General features: G+C 45.7%; 1 protein-coding gene across 1 annotated transcript in view; it reads left to right on the top strand.

Moving 5' to 3' along the window:
- csmd2 (CUB and Sushi multiple domains 2) overlaps nt 1-24,973 on the top strand; it is a 169,179-nt gene extending 144,206 nt beyond the window's left edge. The window contains exons 50-72 of the mRNA XM_037474374.2: nt 982-1,170; nt 2,335-2,520; nt 2,668-2,862; nt 3,093-3,266; nt 3,386-3,559; nt 4,018-4,191; nt 6,909-7,097; nt 7,217-7,390; nt 8,164-8,346; nt 10,799-10,975; nt 12,395-12,574; nt 12,755-12,928; nt 13,075-13,248; nt 13,944-14,017; nt 14,131-14,242; nt 14,497-14,676; nt 16,327-16,392; nt 16,698-16,859; nt 17,305-17,417; nt 18,027-18,114; nt 20,276-20,396; nt 20,815-20,992; nt 21,331-24,973. Coding sequence (XP_037330271.2) covers nt 982-1,170; nt 2,335-2,520; nt 2,668-2,862; nt 3,093-3,266; nt 3,386-3,559; nt 4,018-4,191; nt 6,909-7,097; nt 7,217-7,390; nt 8,164-8,346; nt 10,799-10,975; nt 12,395-12,574; nt 12,755-12,928; nt 13,075-13,248; nt 13,944-14,017; nt 14,131-14,242; nt 14,497-14,676; nt 16,327-16,392; nt 16,698-16,859; nt 17,305-17,417; nt 18,027-18,114; nt 20,276-20,396; nt 20,815-20,974 — 3,419 coding nt within the window. The 3' untranslated portion in view covers nt 20,975-20,992; nt 21,331-24,973. The remainder of the gene's footprint in view (nt 1-981; nt 1,171-2,334; nt 2,521-2,667; nt 2,863-3,092; nt 3,267-3,385; nt 3,560-4,017; nt 4,192-6,908; nt 7,098-7,216; nt 7,391-8,163; nt 8,347-10,798; nt 10,976-12,394; nt 12,575-12,754; nt 12,929-13,074; nt 13,249-13,943; nt 14,018-14,130; nt 14,243-14,496; nt 14,677-16,326; nt 16,393-16,697; nt 16,860-17,304; nt 17,418-18,026; nt 18,115-20,275; nt 20,397-20,814; nt 20,993-21,330) is intronic.
- The last annotated feature ends 1,040 nt before the right edge of the window (nt 24,974-26,013 follow it).

Below are 26,013 nucleotides of genomic sequence, written 5' to 3'. Positions count from 1 at the left end.
CGAAGTAGTGAGGAACACTGAGAGAAGGGCCAAGGAGTTAGACACGATAGACGTGGAGAATTGAACCCAAGGCTGGATTTGGGAGCCGCCCGTCACGGTGACTGACAGGAGGAGGCCTCGCTAAGGAAAACGGATGAGCTCATTTAGGCTTTTTAAATATCATTGCACTTACTCGTTGGGTTTCTGCGTGTTCTATTCCTTGCCTCTGTGATGGCATTACTTTGAATGTACCCCTTGATGAATGGGAATTGTGTAAAACTTTAATGCTATACTTAGATCTCTTAGTAGATGAAGCTATGGAGATTGTCTAAGATCTCATGAATGCTGAATAGATATGACAACGCTGACATTGAGTCACAAGTCTTTATACTTAATTCTGTCAAATAGCATAGCACTTAAATGTCCCGCTGACTTGAAAAAAGGCATTTTATTGTTTTTATAGAACTAATTTGGTCATAGTGATCAAGGGAAATGAGTCATAATCTAGTTTGTGTCATTAGTCCTCTCTGTAATTGGTCTCCACAATTAGCACAATTTTCAGAGTCTCGTAGCCATGTTCCGTTACATCACCAATTTAATATTGCTTAATTTTCTTATTATTCATTCTTGGATCTGTTGCTTGACTATTTTGGATGCTGCTGTACATGATTATTGCAGGCGCCAATTTAGTCAACAAACACAAACGTTTAATGATTTTCCTCTGCGGCCGTTGACAAACATTTGTTACCTTTAATGCGTTTTTTCACTCTGGTCTTTGCTTTAAAGAGATTGCATTGCAGCGCGTCTATTAATATATCCTCCTTCACCACGTCCGGCGTGGAGGACGGCTGCGAACGAGATTGGGCGCTACATGTTAATCCTTCTCTCTCCCTCAATAAAAAAAAAACTTGCATCATCATTGGGGGTTTTCACGCTTGTTGCGCTCAGTTTCATCGCTGTGCATATTTATGGCTTCACGCGTTTCTTTTCTTGTTTTCCCAGTCGCCTACTGTAGCCCTCCCAACAACCCCGCAAATGGCACAGTGCACAGTGTCACAGGCACCAAGCTGGGCAGCACGCTGCGTTTCAGCTGTGACCAGGGCTTCCGGCTTATTGGTCAGAGCAGTGCCACGTGCACCCGCACTGCACAGGGGACCTACCAGTGGAACGCACCAGTGCCCCTTTGCCAAGGTAAGGGGGAGAAAAGTTTGGAAGTTGTCGTGAAAAATGAGTGATGAGTGGGTCCAGATTATTGTGAGTTGAAATTTAACTGATACATGAAATGATGGGACTTTAGTTTTACCGCGTCGTTGTCATTGTGACTGACCTCGTTCTGCATCCGGTGCCGCTTTTTATAAGTAATGAAGTTGACCTGAAAAACCTGCAAAAGAAAAAATAAGAAGAATTTAACACTCATTGCCGAACTGGCTTGCTGACTTAGGGAACACATTTTTGCAGCAACTGTATTTAACAGGTTGGGTCGTTTTGATTTAAGTTGATTGAAAAAAGAAAAAACATTGGATCCATTTGCTTAGGATTAAAGTATGATTTCAGCTGACAGTGTGCCTCAGGCGTGCTTAAAGGAAGCTCACTTCACCGTTCCACAGATTCTGCTCTGAAAAAATCTGAGATTTATGGTATTTGGTTTACCTTAGAAAAGTTGTTTGATTTGTTAGTCTCATGCATTATGGTCACAGTAACTTCATGCATTGTTTTCATTGAATGGAATGAATAATAATGAACATTTATGAATATATTTTTCAATGAACTAAGTGAAAACAATACATAAAGGAATTGCTATTGGCAATATTGAGGACCCCTCAACTTAAAAAGGTTATTTTTCTAATGTTACTTTATTTATATTCACGTTATTACTGCTTTTTAAAGTTGTACTAGATTTTACAAGGCTGAGTTACTATTGAACCATGTTTTATCCATTTCTTTATTCAATAAATTCAGATTTTCTTTTATATGCCCTCACAAAAGCATCACATCATTTTAACACCCAACTTCCAGAGTCTACTTTCCAACCAGAGTTATTAGCAATAGCAGCTGAACCAAAAAGGGAGCAGAAGGGCTGTCATTCAGTGCCTGGTGAGGTCTGCACCAGGTGTAATCTCCACATTAATTGTGTGCACTCTCTCTAGACTCTATTGTTTACTATAGTGCAGATGGCAGCCTGAGCTAATGTTTACTGCACATCATTGCCGGCTCCGGAGTTTGTTTGTACAGGAAGCCCATTGTGAGCAAAATACTGCATACAAAGATGGTTGTTAAAACACACCCTGCTACCTGTGCTTTCATTTTACCAACCACATGTTTCGTCTTCCCTTCCCACCGTCGGTCACCTTCCAGTCACGTCTTGCGGCATGCCAGTGCCTCCAGTCAACGGCAGCATCGGGGGCCAGGACTTCTCTTTAGGAGCCAGGGCCACGTACCAGTGTAATCCCGGATTTCGGCTCGCGGGGCCTGTCACCACCTCAGTGATCTGTCAGGAATCTGGGAGGTGGAGCCCCATCGAAGCCCCACCCAGATGTGTCCGTGAGTATTTGTCTTGCCGTTGGCTTAGTTTTTTTGCAGTAGTTTCTATAGAAACGGCGGTTTATTTTGCCCATATTTAAGGTTTTTCCCAACTTTTCCCGTTAATTTACTGTTTGATTTAATGAAGTTTGTCCTCTGATCCTCCAGCGGTAACCTGTCCTGACATTGGCCACTCTGCTGTGGAACATGGGAGATGGAGGCTCATCTACGGTACTCAAAACCAATACGACACAATGATGATGCTCATATGTGACCCCGGATATTACTACAGGGGGCAAAGGGTCATTCGCTGCCAGGCCAACAGCACCTGGAACTACCCAGATCCACGGCCAGTCTGCGAGAGTAAGTAATATTGTGCATGGTCCAATTGTCTCTGTTTCTTGACTGAATTCCCTTAAAAGCATGAATAGTATTTGCATCCAAATGTATGATATTCCACTGTGATAACTAAACAGCCACTGATCTCCTAACCAAAACAAAGACAAAAGACAAGACAAAACAAATTAGTATTCTTGTGGCTGTATTTTCAACCTTTGGGATTGTAACTAAATTCCATGCTTTTTCTCCTTCAGTCATCTCCTGCGGCGACCTCGGGGCCCCACCAAACGGCAATAAGATTGGAACGCTCACCGTGTATGGAGCCACTGCCATTTTCTCCTGCAACACAGGATATACCTTGGTAGGCTCTCGGGTACGAGAGTGTATGTCCAATGGCCTTTGGAGTGGAACACAGGTCCAGTGTCTAGGTGAGACCCTCAGCACCCGAAAATGAGTATAACTCAAGTCTCGAGTTATGATTATTAAAAATAAAAAAGAGAAAAATACCTACAAAAGACTTACTTTTACTTTTTTTTTTCACACTCAGCTGGGCATTGCGGCACCCCGGAGCCAATTGTGAACGGACAAATCAATGGAGAGAATTATAACTATCGAGGCAGCGTTGTGTACCAGTGTAACCCTGGATTTCGTCTCATTGGGGTGTCGGTGCGAATCTGCGAACAGGATCACCGCTGGTCGGGACGTACCCCCGTCTGCGTCCGTGAGTGCCAACTTTACGAGCAAAGCTATGGGTGGTGTAGTGTAAAAAAGACATGTATTATCAGATGAGGGCTTACGTCTAAAATGTCACACTAGGACATGTTTATTCCTTTCAACAATGACTAATCACAACATAAGTTGCCAACTCTGGGATACAACATTATTTAAAGGGGGGGCGATCTGGTCTAAAGGTCCAATTCACAAAAAAATAGCATCTAAAGAGGAACAGTCCAAATTATCACTGAGCTTTGTGAATTTGAGAATGAGAATTATTCAAAGCCCAATTATTGTGTTGTTTATTAATCATGGCACATGGCAACTATACACGTTTCTTTTTGTCTTTTTATGTTCAGGTTTACCGTAAAAAAAAAACAACCCTGCTGAGATCACCTTTTCTATCCAGTGCCGTATATATGTAAATATGTAACCACGACTTCCTTTCTCCTCGCACTCTCGCAGCCATCACATGCGGTCACCCTGGTAACCCTACCTTTGGTGTGACCCAGGGAACCCAGTTCAACCTAAACGACGCTGTGCGCTTTGTCTGCAACACCGGCTATGTCCTGCAGGGCGCCGTCAAATCCGCCTGCCAGGCCAACGGGCAGTGGAGTAACGCCCTCCCCAGGTGTAAAAGTAAGTGCCAGACAGATGCCTGAGCTTGTTGGTCAACACTGTATATGTATGAGTTTTGGAGAAAAGAGTATACAAATAATGCTGAGGGATGGGGGGGGGTTCCACATACCTGCCTTCAGGGGCATCTGTGAAGGCAAGTATTAAATGAGCTAATGTTTTATAAGAGGTTTCATGTTATGTGAACACAGATGACCCCAATTGTTGAGAGACTGGAGATGAGGCAGTTTAAAATTGAAATGAAAAGCCAAAAGAGAAGCCTGGATTACTTAATGACCAGGGTCTCCACCATTTGGTCGGTGGAGTTTCCGGATATAATATTCACATCGGATGTTATTGCCTCTTTCCCTAGCTACCTCCGCTACACCCTAAGGCTCACCTGTCAGTGAAGAAAAGCTGGTTAATAACCATGCAGACGACCAAAAAACAATCACACGATCCTCGAGCTCGTGTGAAAGACAGACAGACAGCCAGCCGCCTTGTGAGACCCCCGCACGCTGCCTTTTGCACGGAATAAGAAGTATCCTGCGCCGCTTTGAAGCGGGGCGAAGACTTTTAATTTGGCAGGGTTTCTGCAACAGGGCGGACGCGTCCCGGCTCACGCGTCTGTCTCCCCTCCCCCCCCCCCGCCAACCGAGGGCTTTGTGACAGGCGCAGAGAGGAGGCGCTCGCAAGGTCAGGCCCTGAGCTTGACAGGGCCGGTGACAGAATCAGTGACGGATTGAGTTATGAGTTTGATTTCAATGAGGAGACATTCATGAAGGGATGAGGAGGTCGCAAGTCTCCATGGGAATATTTTTCAGTCGTTAAAAAAAAAAAGAAAAGAGAAGGGTACATTTGGCTGCAAGCAGAGGTACGCATTAAATATGCTGGCGGTGGCGTGGATGTGTCATCATATTGGGATGGGCCTCGTTTGGATGCAGATGCTGAGGTGCATTTAGCGTGAGACTGTGTTTGTGTAACAAGGTTGCGGGTAGCCTAGTTTTTTTTTTTTTTTTGTCAATTTATCACCTTAATTACAGCCTTCCAGACATTTTTTGGTGAGGCGCCCTCTCCTGTCTGCTGTGCACTTCCTCCGTGTGGAATGGTAAAAATGCGGGGATGGTATCCACTTCATTCGTCCTCTCCTTAGCTGATCCAAACCATCGGCCACAAGGAGGATATTTTACCGGATAGAGACAGAAGGCAGGACAAGAAAAAAAAAAGCGGTACGGGTGGGTTTGCAACTAATGATTGCAACGCTCCAGATTTTAACTACACAAGTGTGTTGGCCCATCAATTATGCAGGGAGGAGGAAAAGCACCACAGGCCCAGGCAGTCCACCATCCCCGCTCCCCCCCCGCTAATCACCACCAATTTGAGCCACGGCCACAAAGCCGCAACGCGGCATTCTTTGGACAACTGGTGTGTTTATTTGTCTTTGTCAGCGATGCAAAGGTAGAGTCAGAAGTCAGAAATAAATAAATAAATAAATAAATAAATAAATAAATGAAACTCTTGACACACCACTCACAGAGCAGTTACTTGGCAGCGGGCCAGGAGGAAGAGGAGGAGGAGGAGGAGGAGGAGAGGTTTACTGGGGTCTCCGCTTCTGAGTGGAACGGAGATTAATTACCTCTGCCCGTCTTCCCCTCGTTCACTTTTATTCTTCTCTTCCTCTCGCCAAGCCCGCTTGGGCCACAGACAAGAATGGACCTGGAGGTCGGTCACTTCAGATGACTGTTGGGCCGCTTTTTGAGCCAGTGATGCCAGAGCACATTTAACCAAAAGCCAAATTCCAAAATGGGCAAGTCTCCGGGCTCAAGCAACTCCACTGCTTCGAATTCCACTTTATTGTTAGTTGTAAATGACGGCACCGCGGGTCAGCACTCTGCCGGAAAGGACACTTTATGGTAGGTATTTTGGGGGCAATTTAGCTGTGCCCGGGCCAATTTTGGAGCATAAAAAATGAGCTAGATTTTAGGCACATTAGCATACAATGTGTTCATTTTGGAATTTGCAAAGGCACAATCGTGGGGCAAGGCAGACTGGGGCACAATGCCTGCTTGGATAGCATTTGAGAAGCCATTAGAGTTTTGGCATCATGATACATATTTGTTTCACAGTATAGACTAGACAGCAACTGTTGCTCACGGTACTCTGACTTTGTTGAGGCAATCCATTATATATATATATTTTTTTTTTGTTCTGTACCTGAGGTTTCCACGACGGATTGGTGCCGGTAGCAGTCAAAGTCTGACGCTCTGTAATGGATTTTAATACTTTCTGCACCATCAGGGCCTCTTCCTCGCAGCAACACCCCTCTCTCTTCCCCCCCCCCCCAAGCCCTGCCGATGTATTCACTCCTGACTCATCCCTCATCCTCCCCTTGCCTAACTCTCTCCATCTGGTGCTAAAGTGACACGGTGCCTCTTCTCCTGCGAGCGCTCCATCCATCACCGTCTTCGCACCACAGTGGCCAGCAGCAGACCGGTCTAATGAAGCAAATGTTGATTTCCGGAGTCTGCCTCCTACTTCATTCGGATTCGGGTGGATGAATGGCCAGATGAGCTGGAGCAGTAGATGAGAAAATGAATGGACAGAGTGAAAGCGAAATAATAAAAAAAACTAATTGAAGTGTGTTCAAAATACATGAAGTAATGGTTATATCATTTCTTAAATTCAGCCTGAAACGCTTACCCGAAGTTGCATCCCCCCCCCCCCCGCCTCTTTTTTCTCAGTTGTGAACTGCACAGAGCCGGGTCACGTAGAGAACAGCATCAGGCAGGTACTGCCCAGCGGCCCGCATCGCTACAGCTTCCAGACCGCCGTGTCCTACCGCTGTAACCCCGGCTACTACCTGCTGGGCACCAGCTCCATCTCCTGCCAGGGGGACGGCACCTGGGACCGCTCGCTGCCCAAGTGCCTGCGTGAGTACCTCGGGCGGGCGGATTGCCGGCGGCACCGGCGTGACCACCCCCCCACTCAAACACTAATCCCTCCTTTTCTGTCCTCCCCCCCCCCACCCCCTTGTGCTCTGGGCGCCCAGTGGTGTTGTGCGACCGCCCCGGCATGCCCCCCTACGCCCAGATCTCCGGCGACCGGCGGACGGTCGGCTCGGTCATCCGCTACAGCTGCATCGGCCAGCGCGCCGTCATCGGCAACACGACGCGCATGTGCCAGCTGGACGGCCAGTGGAGCGGCTCGCCGCCGCACTGCTCCGGTACAGAAAAACTGAATTTGGAGAGATTGAACTGACACTAGCCTCTTTTTTTTTTTTTTTGATAGCTGTCAAACCTTAGCTGGACGAAGCGGCACATTTTTATGTCGTGCTGAAGCCCCCTTTTTTCGCATCGTCCGTCTCGCTCCTTGTTTAAGATATTTTGTTCAGATGTAATATCACAGACTTTTAAGGGTTTGGGTAGAAGCTATTATCAGGCAACGGGCGGAGTAGGTGGAGCAATGATGGAACTGCCTGTCTGATCAATGGGCCTCCAGGGCAGAGTGAATGTCTTCTGTAAAACTATTTAATCTGCTCATATTACGCTGAAGAAAAGTGGCGCCCACACCTCTGCTGGGTTATGAAACCCTATGAAGACATCGGCCCCCATACTGTCTGCCCCCCCCCCACCCTCCCCGGTACATCGATTTGCCAATAAGCCAAAACAAGCCCACTCACAAAGATCGGACTCAAACATAGACAGCGACAGAAACACACAAACAAGCTGACAGAATAATAGCATGCTGACAGTTTAATGTCACAATCCATGACATTCATGTGGATTCGGGGGTGCGCTTGGTTCTCTCACCTCACGTTTTTAGCGGCGCACTAACGAAGCGGTGTTGACCAGTGCCTCGTAAAGTGTTTTAAATAGAGGGAATGGAATTATAAAGTATGCATCGTAATACTTGGACGGTCAACGGAACGAAAAAAAAACCTCATCTGATTCAACATGTTCTTGCACGGGTGACGTTTTGTTCCCCCCCCCCCTCCAGGCGACGCCGCCGGGCTGTGTGGGGACCCGGGTACCCCCGTGCACGGAATCCGTCTGGGAGAGGAGTTCACGGCCGGCGCCGCCGTCCGCTTCAGCTGCGAGCCGGGCTATGCGCTGAAGGGCTCTCCAGAGAGAACCTGCCTCACCAACGGGTCCTGGCTCGGCACCCAGGCCGAGTGTCACGGTAAGGCCGTGTGCACACGCGGACCCTCGAGGCGTGTGTGTTTTTATCTGTTCTTCTCTGGCAAAACATGGGACTGGTAGTCGGGGAAAGGGGGGGGGGGGGGGGTTGTGATGGATTCCAGTTTCACAATCAGGATTACACAGCTCAGAAGGTTTCATGCCAACCTGCCTGGAAGAAGAGTCTGGCCAATTGTCAAATTTTGCTTTCAGCGGGATGAATGATGATTGCAACCTTGTCTTCTCGTCCTTTCACGTTCGCAGAGGTACTGCAGGGGTAACGGTAGTTCTTCCTCTAATCGGCATGTGTTGCACCGTGCCGGTAGCTGTGGGAATGTTAGTTACTGAAGCTCACTTGCTCCTGGCTATCCAGCCCTTACTCTTACTCTAACGCGGAGCCTTGTATGCATACTTGGTGGTAAGTCAAGTATGTTCACCGTCGGTCAAAAAGAGTTTAGCCTCTTTTTTTTTTTTTAATATAGGGTGAGCAGCGTATCGGAAAGTGTCTCTTACCCGAGACACAGACGTGCATATCGAGGGACTGGTGAAGGGAGGGTGAGAGAAGATCAATGCACAGATTAGTGTGGCACCCACACCCAGTAGACTTGGGTTCCAAGTCTGGCTCATGGCGAGGGAGCTTGGTGAGCTTTGGGTGGTACTAAACCAGTAGTATTCTGGACACCTGTGACTGGAGACCTTCTTTGGGATTCATTATGGAGAGCTGGAGGACATCGGTGGAGAAAGTCCCGTGCGGGCTGCTGATTAGATTGCTACCACGGCAACAGGCCAGCTGTTTGGATGTGCAATAACTTAAGTAGAATTTAATGTTCACTGAGCAACTAATGCACTGTGTGTTTAAGACATCGACCCTTATGTTAACCAACGTGAAATAGCCTTTTTCTCACTCACTTTAATTATCATTTGTTTATTAAATTTATTCATGTGCGTTGATGTTATGTCGTCATCCAGATAATATTCCACCTTGGTGAATGTTTCAGAATCTGGTTAAGCATTTTGTACTTGGACATCTTCACCCCGACATTGTTATGGTTATTCAGATCCAGCTGATCTCCACATACCCCAGCTGGGAATAGCACATTCCAAGTGATAGATTGTTGATCTAGACTGTAGTCACTGATTGTGTAATTAGCCCCAGCCTCCGCTGATTGAATAAAGAGGCATATTGGCCATTTGCATGTGTTTTGTGTGTGTTTGCAAAAAAGCGATTGAGTGAGGCAGAATGGGAGAAATAATAGAGAATGTTTTCCGTATTGATTAAAGCTCATAAAGCTTATCATTTGTTTTTGTTTTTTACCTTGCGCAAAATCACATCCGGTCTGCTGCTGACAAAAGCAGATTCTCTGAGAGTGCAGTGAGTGGATCCAATCGATCTGGGTCTTTTTGCTCTACGCTATCCTTTATTATTGCTCGGAATGGACAAAGAAATGACAAACAGTGTATAAAAGGTCCACTTTTTTATCTCATGCAAAACATATTGCATACAGTAGCAAGCATATAATAGAAAGATACGGTTTAAAATGATCTAAAGAACTGACATTTTCAAAATAGTTTAATTAATTAGAAGTTACTTTGAATATGATGCATGGTTTATCTGTGCTTCGAAAACATTCCTGTAGCTTCAACGTTTCATTTTTATTGCTAAACTTCCTTTCCCATTGGGTTTCAACTCAACTCTAAGTAATAATATTTTGAGTTATTTTGTTGCTTGTCGTCTTTTTTTTTTGGACACTTTGGACACTGCATGAACCGGTGGCAGATCTCCAAGTGTTTTATTCATTTTCAGCCGCCCTAAAATAATAAGACCACACACAACCTGGCATTTTTTTTTCCCACATTGCGCAGTTCTATTGTGTTTCTTTTATTTTCCTTATTTATCTTACTCTCCGCAAACACAGACCTTTTTCTTTCCACATTCTGCTGGTGAACAGTTTGTTATTTAAAGAAGCTTCAACCCTTCTGCAGGGCCGTGACACCACACACACACACACCACCCGCCAACTCCTCTCTCCCTTGCCTGACTCGTTCCCATTCCCTCTGTGGTGTGTGGTATGCCCGCTGGCTAAGGATGCCCACCTGTTCTCTGTTGGCACCGACTACAAAGGGCCAGGCCACATCTGGTCATTACAGGAGGGCAAAGCCCATGGGGCTCTGAGGGCTCGGGGCGAGCTGGAGAATGTAACCAACAGGACCATCGCTGTGAGCAGAGGATGCGTCAGTCAGAGCAGAGTTCCTCACGAAGTAGGGCTCACGAAAAACGGTGATGGTGGTGGAAAGGTGGGCGGGTGAAGAACAAATGTAAAAGGGAAGAAAAAAAAGAATAGTATAGACTTTTGGAATCCCACACGCTCATTACTGACTTTGACTCTGTTCATTCCAGATGTGGTCCATAGATTAGTATTACCTAATCCAACTCTTTTTTTCTCTTTCGTCTTCAGTGATCTCTTGTGGAAACCCAGGAACTCCACGCAATGCCCAGATCCTGAACCACGATGGCCTAACGTTTTCCAGATCTATTACCTACTCTTGCAGAGAGGGCTACTACTCAACCGGCCTGCTCACCCGACACTGCACTGTCAACGGCTCCTGGACCGGCAACATGCCCGAGTGCTCTGGTAATTAACATTCCCTACAGAGAAGGAGCCTCTGTTAGTGCTTATCTTTTTTTTTTTTTCCCCCATACTTTGATTTGAATGCGTGCTCTATTTGAGGCTGCATGGGGGTGTATTGGCGAGCACTGTCACCATAAATTCCCCATAGGATGAGTCCTAATAGGTGATGGATGGATCACTTGGATGGCTGATACACATTTACGGGTTGTCTCCCTTGGTTTCTCTTTTTGACAGAAGTTGCAATATGGAGAAAAGCTTCAGACACCATCAATACCTTGTAGGGGAAAGGTAGACAGGTTCCATTTCTAATGTTAATAAGATATGTGACGTTGTTAAAGAAAAACAGGAAGACTTGGAAGATCTGCAACAGCTATTATTTTTTTGTAACCTTATGTTTTATTGAAAATAGTTTTTAGGATTGGTTCCCTCAAATCAGACAGGAAAGGCCTCATGTCACTCAAACTGCACACAGCGGCTATACAGAGCAAAGACCCCCCCAATGAATAGAGGTCACATCGAGAAGCAGCTTCTCCTGAATGGAGTGGATAGACCTCAACCATCACGTTGATGGATTTCTGAACTGTAATCTACAGGAGTGAAAGGCTACTTTGACGCAGTTCATTAGAACATTTTTCGTCAGGTAAGGATGTGTGAATAGGAGCCCCTTCGGTTGAACAGTTTCTACTGATTTCTTGTACACTGTGGGGTATACAGGAGGATTTGTTGGACCGAGGTGGCTGGATATTGAGTTTTTATTTTATTTTTTTATCTAACTTAGACATTTACAGGAGAGCTGAGCAATGACGGAGCCGAGTCGCACGTCACACATCTTTGTTGCTCAATCAAACTCCCCACAGGGTGTGAAAATGTAATCAAAGGAAAGTGTGGTTCGTTTTGGAGCTTTTGAGAGTCACTGTAGAACAACATTAAGTCTCTGCACCCTAAAAGAGGCTTTAACTGGAGATAATCAAAGTGCAAGGACAGTTTGTTCAGTCCCATTAAGTCACACCGTTGAGTTACGGTGATTTGCATTGTGGGTAATGCTTTTAATTACGTATGTATAATAAACGTATCATTCAAAAGTGGCTGTACATAAATTAATGAAGCGCTAAATGCTTGTGAAGACGCATAAGATATTCGGCTTTTTTTTCTTCGAAGGATTAACATTGTGAGGTGAGACGCGTGATATTGATCGGCTGCTTCACTGAGTACAATCAAATGTAAAACATGTTAAATCATCAAATAACATGGCTCCATTACTCCAAACTGTATCAACTGCTCGATTTCTTTCCTTTCTTCAACTGAAACATTTTTCCTTCCTCACGTTGCACTCGGCCCCGTCTTCATTGACGATCCTTTTCACCCATTTCCATTTGGTCTTACTATTATTGTTGTTGTTCACCTTCTGTTTGTTTTTTGCAGTAATCAACTGCGGTGACCCTGGAGTGCCAGCCAACGGCTTGAGGCTGGGCAATGATTTCATTTACAACCTCACAGTCAGTTTCCAGTGTTCCCCTGGTTTCACCATGGACGCGGACCGGGCCTCGACTCTGATCTGCACCAAGGACCGGACCTGGAACGGCACCAAACCTCTCTGCAAAGGTGAAGTTATTTAGCGCAATCTTGGAGGCAATGCGGTGATACTAGACGATGGAAGGCCGCCACAGCTCATGGATCTTACAAATACTGGTTTCATTAATACTTGTGCGGAACGCGACCCGTCCTTTAAAGTGACGAGCAGAATCCACGACGTCCTCCAATGGGTCTCTGCTCCTTTTGCAGCGATCGTATGTGGTCCACCACCCTTCATCCCTAATGGACAGGTTGTCGGTACGGACTTCACCTGGGGCTCCAGCATCAGTTACTCCTGCAACCAAGGCTACCAGCTGTCTCTGCCCACTGTGCTAACATGCCAGGGCAACGGCAACTGGAGCGGAGAGAAACCCCAGTGCTTCCGTAAGTACATCTCAAATCACATTACATGCAATTTATTTCGACAAAGAATGTATGTATGGCCCTTGGTTAACATTTCACCCCCACCCCATGTAAGATATTGAATAATACCTTGTTATCCCTCTTTCTCTGCATCTTTATCTTTGCAGCTGTGTTCTGTGGAGACCCAGGGATGCCCGCCCAGGGGAGAAGGGAAGACCGGGGGTTCACCTATCTCTCCTCAGTCTCCTTCTCCTGCCACTCTCCACTTATCCTGGTGGGATCTACCAGGAGATATTGTCAGTATGATGGCACTTGGAGTGGCACACAACCCTCGTGCATAGGTAAGATAATGGTTTTGTCCACTTATTGAACGTCTATGCTTTTATATGTTGCCCTACGTTTCCATGTGAGTGATGCATTCCATTGGCTGGCATGCATTATTCCTCCTTATCTTCTCCCCTGTAATCCTGATTTCAGTTTGCAATCAAAAAAGAATGCACGCAAAAAATCATTTGACAGACCTTACAAGCTATTTTGATAATGCTTTCTTCATTCCTATTGGTTTAATTCACATTTTAGAATTACTGTGGAGGAAGTGTAGTCAGGCAGTGCAGTCAAGACTGCACCTGGGGCCCTGTTTTACCAAATTTCCACAATGCAACCTGCAATTTTCAACATGAGATAAATTCCTTGCAAGCATAATCCCCACCTTTGACCTCCGCATGAGCACACATCTTTAGTCTGTGAGTGATAATCATTTGTGAAACTCAAACCGTTAGTTAACTACATGCATGCAGTGCTTGCATAACCTTTTGATAATATTAGCTATATATTGTAATATTATGTTGTACTTAGACTTGGTGAGATGAAATTATTAGTGACTTCACAAACTCATGACTTGATCCATATCATTCTGAAATGTTTGTTTTCTTTTGTGTTTGGAAAAAATCCTAAAGAAAAACCGAAGGGATTAGATTAGATTAGACGCTTTAGCATGACAGCGGTAATCACAGAATTGCTGTGGTGTGTTTTTCAGATCCCACTCACACGACCTGCGGAGACCCTGGCACTCCTCTCTTTGGAAACCAGAACAACAGTCAAGGCTACCAGGTGCGAATTAACACCTCCTCTTCTTTGTGAAAACGTCTGCGTGCTGTGGTGTATGATCGACGCGCTCGTAGTCCGCTCAACATTTACACGTGCTCTTGTGTGTCCTCTCACAGATCAGCAGCACCGTGTTCTTCAGCTGCAGAAAGGGATACTTACTTCAGGGCTCCATCACTCGCACTTGTCTGCCCAACCTGACTTGGAGTGGTTTTCAACCTGAGTGCATTGGTAAGTACGCACTCTGCTCATATTCATGTAGAAGCATGTGTTACGCAAAAGTTCTCATTCCAAAAAAACCCAAAAAATAACCGCTTTAACGACCACCCCAGACGTCCTCTTGGGCTGACTCTATTTTTCGACATTCTTATCATGTTGCTCCTCTGATCCCTCCCCTTGTTCATCTCCTCAACCCAACTCGAACCCGTATCTCAGCCTCTTCTTCTTTGGTCGACCCTAATCCTTCTCTGCCTCTCTTGATCCAGCCCACCACTGCAGCCAACCGGAGCTGCAAGCCCAGTCTGATGTTAGAGCCATTGAACTGCCATCTCTTGGCTACACACTGATCTACACGTGTCAGCCCGGCTTCTACTTGGCCGGAGGATCAGAACACAGGACCTGCAGGTCCGATGGAAGCTGGACAGGGAAACCGCCTCTCTGCGCAGGTACAAACAGGGTTACGTTACATCCAGTCAAGAATGAGCGATGCCTCGTGGTGAATACGCGTAGACACGCATACACTTTTGCTGCTGTTGAACCTCTTTTTTTTTTTTTTTTTAAATGCTACTTCCGAGGCTGGAGTGAATGTTGAAACATATCGTCTGGCCTCACACACGATCAACCGCATCCACCGAACCTCATGAGATCCGCTGGGTGCACCTGGCCGACCGCTCTGCGACGCAGATGCATTAAACTCTCGAAGCACTTCACCTCATATTTGTAATGTGCGGTTTCCATTAGCAGCCCCTTTTGAAGGCACTGAGGTCTGCGGCGGCACAGGATCCGGTGGTGACTCAGGTTGGAGAATTGGGGGATTGGGCTAATGTTGATGAATAGCCGTGTTATCACTTGCTTATTCTCGGACACATGCCAGGGTTTGGACGGTACATCCATCACACAATTGAACTCTATGTAATTGCACACTTGCGGAGTCAACCCCCCCCCTGTACACGCACACACACACAAACACACACACACACACACACACACAAGCTTTGAAAAGTTAACAAGGGTGCAGAACCTGATTAGGCCAATGCATCCCATTGATTAGGTTAGCAGAAGAGCCTATTTATAAATAGTGAGGCAGTGTTAACAAGGTCTAGCAGACAAATAGACCGTCATTAAGCCCCAAGCACTGGCCTAAATACATATAGGAAACCAAATAGAGTCATTGGCGCACAATTAACGATGGAAGAAGGATGCTTATAGCTTACAGAGAAAGACGTACGAGATGGGGGACTTCCGCGTCACGCTAAGCCGTTGAGTAAATATAAAGGTTTGATTGTCTTTTTTTTTTTTTTCTAAGGCCATGTCATTAAGACCGAGGGAAAGAAAGAACTGGCCTCAGCCCATCCGGGGCATTAACAGCGCCTGTGGGCGCAGTGATGGAAGGGAAGCTCAAAAGACTGGCACCTAATAAAGAACAAGGCTGCAGGAGCGTGTGTGTGTGTGTGTGCGTGTGTGTGTGTGTGTGTGTGTGTGTGTGTGTGTGTGTGTGTGTGTGTGTGTGTGTGTGTGTGTGTGTGTGTGTGTGTGTGTGTGTGTGTGTGTGTGTGTGTGTGTGTGTGTGTGTGTGTGTGTGTTTTGTGTCCATATACTTTTATCTAAGGTGATATTTAAGCCCATAAACTACCGTCAGTATACCTGTCTTTGCTTGTAGTTGCATGTAAGCCCCCCCCACCCCCCCTCTTGCTCCGTTTGCCTGTGTGGGTGTATGTTTACTACTGTGGTGTAGACCTGCGGCCCTGCGTGGGCAGTAAGGCTTTATTAAAGTTCCTCCCCATGAAGCGCTAAAAACTGTTTCTCAGACTTGGCGATGTGCCCCCCCCCCCCACCCCCACCGCCGCAGGGGACGAGCGGGCTGCTCTTTCGGGGCACTTTTGAGTTGAGTTCTGTCGCAGGCAGACCCCTCTCGGTCCATCTCGCGGTTTATTAGCGGTGCAGGTAGAGAGGAAGTGCCGATGGTGACATCGTCCAATTGCAAACGCCTCAGGGCTGTTTCCAGAGAAAATTGGCTTTCACTTTCACCTCGTGATTAACTGGGAAATGATTTCTTAACTAAGCGGTGTTTTTTTTTTTTTTGCTGTGCTCTTCAGCTGATAATCGGCCGAGTGGTAAGAGCCCGGTGGGTACGGTGCAGGAGCCGCCATCCAAATTACCAGGTAACATTCTAAGATGATTTTGTTCCAATTATTGTGTATATAGTATTTTTTGCTGTGGTTCGAGGTGGATCCGAATTTTCTTTTTTTCTTTATCAAAATAAGATTTTGCTGTAATGGAATCGACTTGTATCCAAATTACGGCCTGCGTGAGGTATCACGCCCTTGCTAAATCCCAACCTGTTATCCGATTTCACTGATTATCTCCTGTACCCAGCTTGAAGGTATTCTAAACCAGGCACCTGGCACATAAAAACACTTTTTATTTTCTCTTCTCTCCCTCTATGTGCACCCTTTTCCTCTTCCAGTCCCCGCCGGTGTGTTTTCCAAGAACTCCCTCTGGAGGGGATCCTACGAGTACCTGGGGAAGAAGCAACCAGCTATGCTCAGCATCACCGCTTTCGAGCCCTTTAGCAACCGCGTCAACGCGACGCTCATCGACCACAGCGGGGTGGAACTCAAGCTGGCTGGTCGGTGCACCGAGAGCAGAAGTCACCGTCTTAACACCTTCGAAACCATCTCACACACGCACACACACGCGCGCACAAGACCTCACTGCGTCGGGGTTCCTACAAGCACACGGTGTCAGATGAGACCCAGTGAAAAGCCAGAAAACCGCCAGAAAAGATTGTGTGCCACTGTCACAGAATAGCATAGATTTGTCTTTTTTTTTTTTTTTCCATCCACAGTCGCGTAACCACCCAGCTGTGATGGTTACGGCTCAGATTTGCATCTGTAAGGGCTTGGACGCTTTGCTCCTCGTGTACCGCGGCACTATCAATCCTCATCACATTGTAGTCAAAAATGATTCTCTCCAGCTACAAATTGCCCCCCCCGCACTCTCCAGTTGCATAGTTACAGATAATCGTTGCGTTCGCGGCTCCAAACTAACCGCTAGCCTGTTTTTCCTCCTAGGTATTTATAAAAAGGAGGAAGCTCAGCTGCTGCTCCAGGTCCACCAGATCAGAGGCCCTGTGGAGATCTTTGTCAACAAGTTCAAAATTGACAACTGGGCCCTTGAAGGACATGTAAGTGCAAGTCCAGGTTCGGCTTACAGAGCCTCTGTGTGGCTGCAGATCGAAGAACGCATGCACCTTTTTTTATGTGATGTATGCACACACACACACACACACACACACACTAACCTTGTCACTCTCGGGGAGATGGAGGGCCCACCAAGAGTTTCTCTTTAATTAAAATGTCAGTTAAATCATTGCCTGGTAATCAGGACTCGACAGACCCCCCCCCCCCCCTTTCCACCCCTCTCTGCGGCATTATCCCACAACCGCAGCCACCTGTGACGCACGCCCACTCCAGATATCGTTTTTTTTTTTTTTTAAAAGCAGGTCACAGTCTGTCACAGTGTCTCTTTGAATGGGGCCTCGCAGCTCTTTAGTGTTCGCGTACACGGCGGCAGAGTGTTCCTCTCGCGCCGCGTGTTTACTGTTTGTGCTCTTGAGCAGAAAACGTCGCATTAAATGTCAGCGACGAGTAGCGCCCCTCAGCTCCCTTTGACGTGATATTTTCGGGTTCTCCGCGCACCGGCTGCTGACACTTTGATGAGACTTTCCTTTGTGGAGCCTGGATGTGACACGCAGAGTTGTCTGTCTTTCGTGTCTCTATCTCTCTCTCCCTAGGTGTCCTACATCTCTTCATCAAACTCCTTTGTGTACCAGGGATTTGTCAGAGGAAAAGGCTTCAGCCAATTTGGTCTCCAAAGACTGGGTGAGTAAGCTGCCTGCTTGGTTATAGAAACCACTCAGACCAGGCTGTCTCTTGAGGAAAGACTGTTTCTTTTTTTTCTCCCCTGTCTAGATTTCTATCACAGAAAGCGTTCACTTCTAATACGTCTAGCGTCCTTAAGCTCGGCTGCTTTGGCGCCGCGTGCGGTTTTGGTGTGCTGGGTTTATAATTGATGCACTTTCACAAATGTGAAAACAATTGTGGAGAGCGTGGCTGTTAACGCGGCAAACCTGCTTCAAAAACATGATTGATAGTCAGAAAACACACACACACACACAATCCACAGCTACCAAGAACCTCGCCTTGACACATTGTGTGTGTGTGTGTGTGTGTGTGTGTGTGTGTGTGTGTGTGTGTGTGTGTGTGTGTGTGTGTGTGTGTGTTGATGCTCGCGGAGCCGTTTGGATACAGTAAATATCACCTTTTCTCTGCCGCGTGTCATTCCGTGGTTCCTCTAGTGACGTTAGCTATGCTGTCGAAGATATTGAACTTTTTCTTTTTTTTTTTTTCTTTTTTTTTTTTTAAAGGGCTGCAGCTATCCAAAAAATTCTGCTTCATGTCCGTGACCTAAAAAAAAAAAATATATCCCACCCATATTATCCCCCTCGCCTACAGTCTGTGTACCACAGATTCTAACAGAGCTGACTTCCTGGATCTGAATGTCTGCTGCAGTAGAGCAGTCTGCGTGTATGATTTTTGTTCTTTTTTTTTAAATGGTTTTTATGATTTTTTTTTTGAGTTTGAGAAAAGTTTTTTAGACTTTAATAGCAAATTCTTTTTTTGATCTCCATCAATTTCACATTCATTTATTTTCCTGCAAAATCCCCACTCCTGAGTGGAAACACAAGATTGCAGAGTGAGCTGATATGCATTAACTAGAATATGTACTTGTGTGACTCGCAGCCTGCACAGCATTAGCCTCTCTCTATAGTCCCTCTAGGACAATGCGTTCAGGTGCAACTTCTATACATGAAAGCAATGATTCCCTGTTCCATATGTGACGAGCAGATAATGCCCATACTTGCGCTTTTTCCACGCTTTTGAAGTTGAAGTATTTTACGAGACTTTAGCAGCTTTTTAAAAAAAAAAGCAAAGCCCAGATTGTAGCGGCTCCCGTCTCGAGAGCAGCAGTGCGGGGACCAAAATAGACGCAATATGGAGTTGACCAACTCTGAATTAGTGCTAACACAGATTAAGTGTGCGTATGCACAGGGAAAGTTGTGTGAACATAATGAAAGTGGATGTGAAAATCTGCCGTAATGAGAGAGGGGCTTGAACAGCAGGTGCAGAACCCCCCCCCCTCTGCTACAAAGCACTGATTGAGCAAACAGCTCTTTATTAATACTGAGGACTGGGGCTGGTGCCAGGGTGTGTGTGTGAGTAGAGTGGGGGGGGGGGGGGGGGGTGGTTTGGTCGTCTTGGAGAAAAATCCTTCTCGATTTGTCGAGGTTTCACCGTTTGGTTTTAACTCAGTGGAGGTGTAACTGCGACTGCAGTGAGGTTGCACGTCTGTGTGTGTGTGTGTGTGTGTGTGTGTGTGTGTGTGTGTGTGTGTGTGTGTGTGTGTGTGCGTGTGCGTGCGTGCGTGCGTGCGTGCGCTCATGCACCAGGGGATTGATTTGAACCTCCACAGATTCCACTAATTGAATTCCTCCTGGTTTGTCGCTCGCCCTTTCATTGGAGCTTTTTTTTTTTGGCCTTCTGCGGCAAACAGGTGTGCTGACACTCCTCCCGTGTAGCTGTTGCAGACACACTCGCCTCCGCAAATTAGAGAATGAATCCGAAATGACTTAATAGCTTTTGGCGTATGATGTCGGTAATTAAGACTCATTGCTAGGATAATTAAATTTGACAATGCCGGGTGGGCGGAGAATGAAAATTCAGCATAGTAACATACTTTTTAAAAGTTTCATATATGCATAAGCAATGCTTTCAGACGTCCTCAGTTTTATTTGCACTGTTTTCATGGTTTATTTGCCTTAAATTTGAATCACAACTTCTTGGCAGAAGGTGAGGAGGGTTTGCCATTTGTTTCTTTTAATTATTGTATTCATGGGGTCTAATCATAATGCATATTATGTAAGTTACTGAAGTGATGTTAAACCAAGGACTCAATGTCTTATGTCTCTTTTCCCCCCCCCAGAGAGCTTGGATTCCAGCAAAGACGCCCCAGGCTTCAACAGCAGTTCAGTGGCAGCAGCCATCCTAGTGCCTTTTATAGCCATGATCATCGCGGGCTTCGCTCTGTACCTCTACAAACACAGGTGAGGTTTCACTGCACAAATCATCTGCAATCAACATACTACCAAGGATCTCAAGTCAAAGTTTAATTTACCTGTGCAAAGTCGGCAGTTGTTGCAGACGTCCCTCAGAACACATTCCTATTGCTCGTCACAGTGGGAAGGACGCAACTAGTAGTTTGAGTATTTGCTCACACTGTCCCAGTGGCTGAGTGAGTCAGTGAGAGGACCATCATACCAAAATTAGGCAAATAACCCATTGGTCGAGTTTAACCAAAAGGCCAAACATCAATGACGCGCGTTGGCTGGTTCCAGCTTCTTGAATGCGGTTATGATCTGATCGTTTTGGCATCTGATATAAGTTCAGCTTCAATGTTTTTTTATTTTTTTACTGTAGACTACTAATGAATGAATTAAATAATTCTGATTTGTCATATTTCAGGAGAAGACCCAAAGTCCCCTTCAATGGTTACGTGGGCCACGAGAACACGAACGGACGCGCTACGTTTGAGAACCCCATGTACGACCGCAACATCCAACCCACCGACATCATGGCCAGCGAGACAGAGTTCACAGTCAGCACCGTGTGCACAGCTGTATAGCGACCTCTTCCCCCAGAGGTAAACCCCACCACGTCACGTGCACAGGAAGTTATTTGGCTTTAGTTGATCTAAAAATATTCTTTTTCTGTAAAAAAAAAAAAGTGGGATTTCATTTCTGCTGCATTTCCTTTGATGTATATCTGAGTTTTAAATAGTTTTTTTGTTTTTGCTTTATTCAAAGATAATGAACATGTATTTTTTAATTTATACTTTTAATTTGAAAATATTGCATTTATGGTTTTATTGTCTCTCTTTGGGATTTTTTTTCGTCTGTCACTATCTCCCCATCTTTTTCTATTTAATTTCTTTTAATTTTACCATTTTTTTTTCTTTCTCTCTTCTTTTCCCACACTCAGTTAGGGGAGGAGAAGTGGACCACATAGCTTGCCTGCCAACTGAGGACATCTATAGTTCCTCGAGCAGAGGGAGAGACAAAGATCATTTTATTTGCTGTAACAACATTCAAGAAACATCTCCCACGGCAAAGGCTCTGACCTGCAGCAGACCAGAAAAAAAGAGAAACCATACGAAGACAACGAGGACTGTGACAAAAGCCAACAACAAAATGCTTTTTGTGATTTCTTCGTGGTTTCTCGATACTTTTCCATATTTTGAGGAAGAGCTTTAACCTGAAACTGCAGCCTGCCGGAGTAACGCTGGAAGCAAAAGCTGTGGTGAATCCTCCCACCTGCTCCGCCTGGACCCAAAAGGGAATTGTATGGTCAACTGTAAGTCTAGAAACTGACCTGTAGCTAACAAAGATCTCCGTGCAAGTCAACCGTGCGGAAGGACAGCCGCGCGTCGGCCCGCTCGACTCAAAGAGAGGCGGCCCGGACTGTTTGGATTCATCTACTCCCTGTTTTCCATTTTCTCATTTTGGGTTCTCTTTTCATACACTGCTTGCTTTCCGCGATGAATAACTGGAAAACCCTGTAATTCCCGGGCGGTCTGTCCGTAGGAGGCCCCGTCAGTCTGGCTGCAGACGATGGTCATTTGGAGAGTTTTTTTTTTTTTTTTGAAGCAGGAATGAAATCTGCTTGCGAAGGCAGCTGTGTCCAGAGGACACGTTAACAAGTAGCTGGGGCTGCTTTAAACAAACTGCACTTGGTGAGGCTGTAGAGATCGTTTATGTGTACAAGTCAGTGAGACATATCCCCCCCCCCCCCCCCCCTCTCTCTCTCTCTCTCTCTCTTTCTCTCTCGGCCCCAAATCTACCCTGATACACAGCATCTAATTTGCAAAACGTTTCTCAAAATGTATTTTCTTTGGAATCATGACACTACCTGGATGCCCTGGACATGCATAAAAAAAATAGGATGGAAACAAACAAATGCTGATAAATTGACTCCGAAAAAAAAAAGTGTGAGCCTCTGCTCTTATCTGCTTCTCTTCGTTTCCACTGATTGGTGTGCAATCCCTTTACATGTTTATGTCTGGGAAGAGAGGACCAGACCTGATGGAGGTGTGGAAAAAGCAAATCCAAACTCTCAACAAAATGTTAAACGAGCACTTGTTAGCTCATATTTGCTTCACATTTAGCATCACTTTTCTGTCGCTCTTATCCCATTTGGAGGAAAAGACATCGGCTTGTATTAGCTTTCGGTGATATGTAAACGTCTTGGAACCACATCTATTTTCACTTTGTTTTCCAAAAGTCCAAAAAAAAAACACACATATATATATATATTGCACCAAGCAATTTACAGAGAAACACGTGGCTCCTTCTTCTTTGGGCAAACAGACTTTTTGTCTAATGTTTCTGCAGCTTGAAGGTGGTACGTCGTGCATTCTCTCTGAGATGGAGTTGCAGCGTGAGCTCCCTTAACTCGGGCCGCAGGAAAACAAAGATCAAAGTGCGGCCGTGTTTGAACCCCCCCCCCCCCCCCCAATCCCACAACCACCACCACCGAGTCTGAAGAATGGATTCCCGAGTCAGATGTGTGTTCCTCCTGGATTATTACATGCAGCTCTTTTTTTTTTTTTCCTCCCAAGTTAACTTCTTGACAGCTCAGGCCTTCTAGAAAAACACCGGGGGGGCGGGGGGGGGGTTGCTTTTGCTCTGGACGTCGCTCCCCTTGAGCCGCGACAGCAGGGGGGGCTGCGTTCAATTTGAAGTGATAAATACGACGAGGAAAAAGGATGAGAAAAAGTGCCACACGGGAGAACGGGGAACTGTCGATAACTATGAAGGCAAGAATCTGCCTCGCCAGGTGGACGAGGTGACCCATGTGACCCATGTGGAGCAATCAAAAAACGGTAATGAATTTGTGTGTGAGAGAGAGAGAGAGAGAGAGAGAGAGAGCGTTGGAGTAGAAAGATGGAAACCTACAGGATTTATAAAAAAAAACGCCTTCTTCCTGCCATCTATCCCCATACATGAGTGTCCTGTGGATGCTGTGCAGGGTGAAGAGTTCTCCGACATGTCGCTGCAGCAAATTGAGCCATTACATGCAATTTACTCTTAATTTAGCCACGCTTCATTGTCATACCCATGTTGAATCCTGGATTCCCCTTAGGACAGGTCATCAGTTACATGGTGTGGGAAAACATCCAAAGCTTCCTAGCATGTGGTCTCTTTTCAAGGGTTGGAAACCGCAACGGAAACTTTGCACACATTTCTAAATAAATGCAACAAAGCGACTCCAACAGGTTTTGAAATGAAGTCTTTAAAGTCACCTAGAGTACATTTTTTTTTCCCCCTTATAAATCCAGGTCCTTTTGAAACCAATCACTGTATTGTTCCTTCAATTAGATTTTCTGTGGGTCAGTAATTGCTCATCCAGTTTCATTACTTTGTAAAGCTCTCGCTTATCTCGGGCAGTGAGGATAGCCCCCTTTGGTTCTCTGGTGGAGAACTGGTGGAAAAGGAAACGATTGAATTACCCAGTGGATTTCATGAAAGGAGCCGTTGCGCTCCCATTATCTTGAAGGCATTGTTACTCCGTTCCCATAGTTGCGTGGGGCTGTTGCATCGTGTATTCTGTAATCTAGCACTAAATATTTCAGCAGTCGCTTCGTTGCGTTCCAGTTTAGTTTCCGTTAAGGCCACTTTGATGTGGTCTGCTCGTTCCTCCCGTGGCAACGTTTAGCAAACCAATGAGATATAATGCCCCCACTGACTAGAAGTAACTAATTATATTTGACTAGGTTTAGACTGTAGTTTTGGATGAACATAATACGCAAGTATAAGCTCATGAAACTGTTTATTTTTTCCCAAAAGGGCTCAAGAAATTCAGAAACTGGTTTTAAAGGGCCCGAATTCTTACCTTTTTTTCAATGTTCCTTCCTCCTGTCTTTAATAAGCACTTTACATCCATTCTAGTGCCTTGGTGAACCTGCTTGAGTGGCTCTATTTTTATGTTCAGGAGTTCCAAACGTCATCATATACTTACTAGAATTGGAGGCATTATCCTGTCCGATTAATCTGATTTACTGCAACCCGGACGGACACATCTACTTTGCATCTGTGTCTATGAGCTGAGCTTGTTAAGGATATTTTTGCTGATGCAAAAAAAAAAAAAAAAAAAGCCACTGTAACGTCTGGCTGATAATTAATTAAAGGTTCACACAATTAGAATCTAGCAAAATGACCAAATGAAGACAAATGGTTTCAATCAGTCCTGGATGTTGCTTCATTTGGCTTAAAAAAAAAAACTTCTTAATGGGGATCCAAATATTTTGCAAAAATTCATGCTTGTAATTTTGCAGTGAGGGGGGGGGGGGGGCGGGGGTGCATTTAATGGGCACTACATCTATAGAAATACTTCTCTTTTTAACCCATCTGGGTTAGTCTGGAAAGTTCTCGAAGAAGGTCACGTGACGATCAGTGGATCCTGGATCGAGCGGCGCCATGAGAGTCTGAGGAGGCCGTTCCTCGATGGCGGCTGGCTACTTCCTGGTTCTCTTTGCATATTTTAAGACCCGAAACCCCGGTCATCCGAGGTTTCCTTTTTTTTTCTTCCTGTTATCAGCCAGACGCAGCTCTCAGAGTTCCCCCCCCCCCCCCCCCCCCCCCCCCCCCCCCCCCCCCCCCCGCGCGATGAAGCGCAGCGCCGACGTGGTGTTGGAGAATTTTCTCACACAGTTTGGGGGAAAATAGGCCGAGGGCTTCTCATTTTTTCCTTTCTGTAGCTCGTCCTCTCACTTCCCCCCCCCCCCCGCGCATGCCCGTGTGAATGCATCGGAAAAACCAAGCGAGGGGGGGGGCTGTGTGCATATTTGCAATCGCCCATCTTCCATTGTCAACGCATATTGGCGGCGGCGGCTAAGCCAGAGATACTGCTGTGTTTTTCAGGCCCATTCCGTGCAATTTGCCTCCTACGGTGTCTCTAGTGGACTCTGACATGGGGGGGGGGGGGGGGGGTAAAGAGATGTTGTTGTTGTTGTTGATTTCTGTAAAAGGAGATTAGAGAGTGGAACAGTAGTTTCATCATTTAAAGATCAGGTCACTGGAGTTGTTGCTGAGCAATTGCTGAATGTATTTCATTCGTACTTTTCTTTTTTTCTTTTTTCAATATCTGTAATCCCATAACTGCTCCTGTTTGTATACAGTGATCATATTTGGGGTGACAGAATGTCCAGTTCATTCATATTTAGTATTATACGTACGTATTTACAGAGCTGCTTTTTATTACCAGAGACTTTACCTTCCTGTATTTTTGTTATGGCAACAACGTTATTGCAGTCTTTCTTTTCTTTTTTCTTTTTTTTAACATATTTTCATGGCAGCCCAATATATATATATCTCTGCTAAGCTTGTAATTGACACAGCCCCCCCCCCCCCCCCCCCCCCCCCCCGAACACCACAAGAAAACCGCTAAAGACAGCGGTTCCGTGTCGACGCCTCGCTGCACACCAAAAGGTTACCTGTGAAGAAGTGAATAAACGTGGACTGGAGCAGACTGTGTGCAACTACAGAGGTAAACCGTAGAGGGAAAGTGTCTCTAAGAAAACAATATGTTGACAAATAAAAAAAATAAAAAAATACACTTTTTTTGTACAGAGATATATTTTTATGAAAATACATTTGTAATATAAAA

Source organism: Pungitius pungitius, chromosome 17 (genome assembly GCF_949316345.1).
Source record: "Pungitius pungitius chromosome 17, fPunPun2.1, whole genome shotgun sequence".
NCBI lineage: Eukaryota > Metazoa > Chordata > Actinopteri > Perciformes > Gasterosteidae > Pungitius > Pungitius pungitius.
This window is presented reverse-complemented; position numbering and strand designations above follow the sequence as displayed.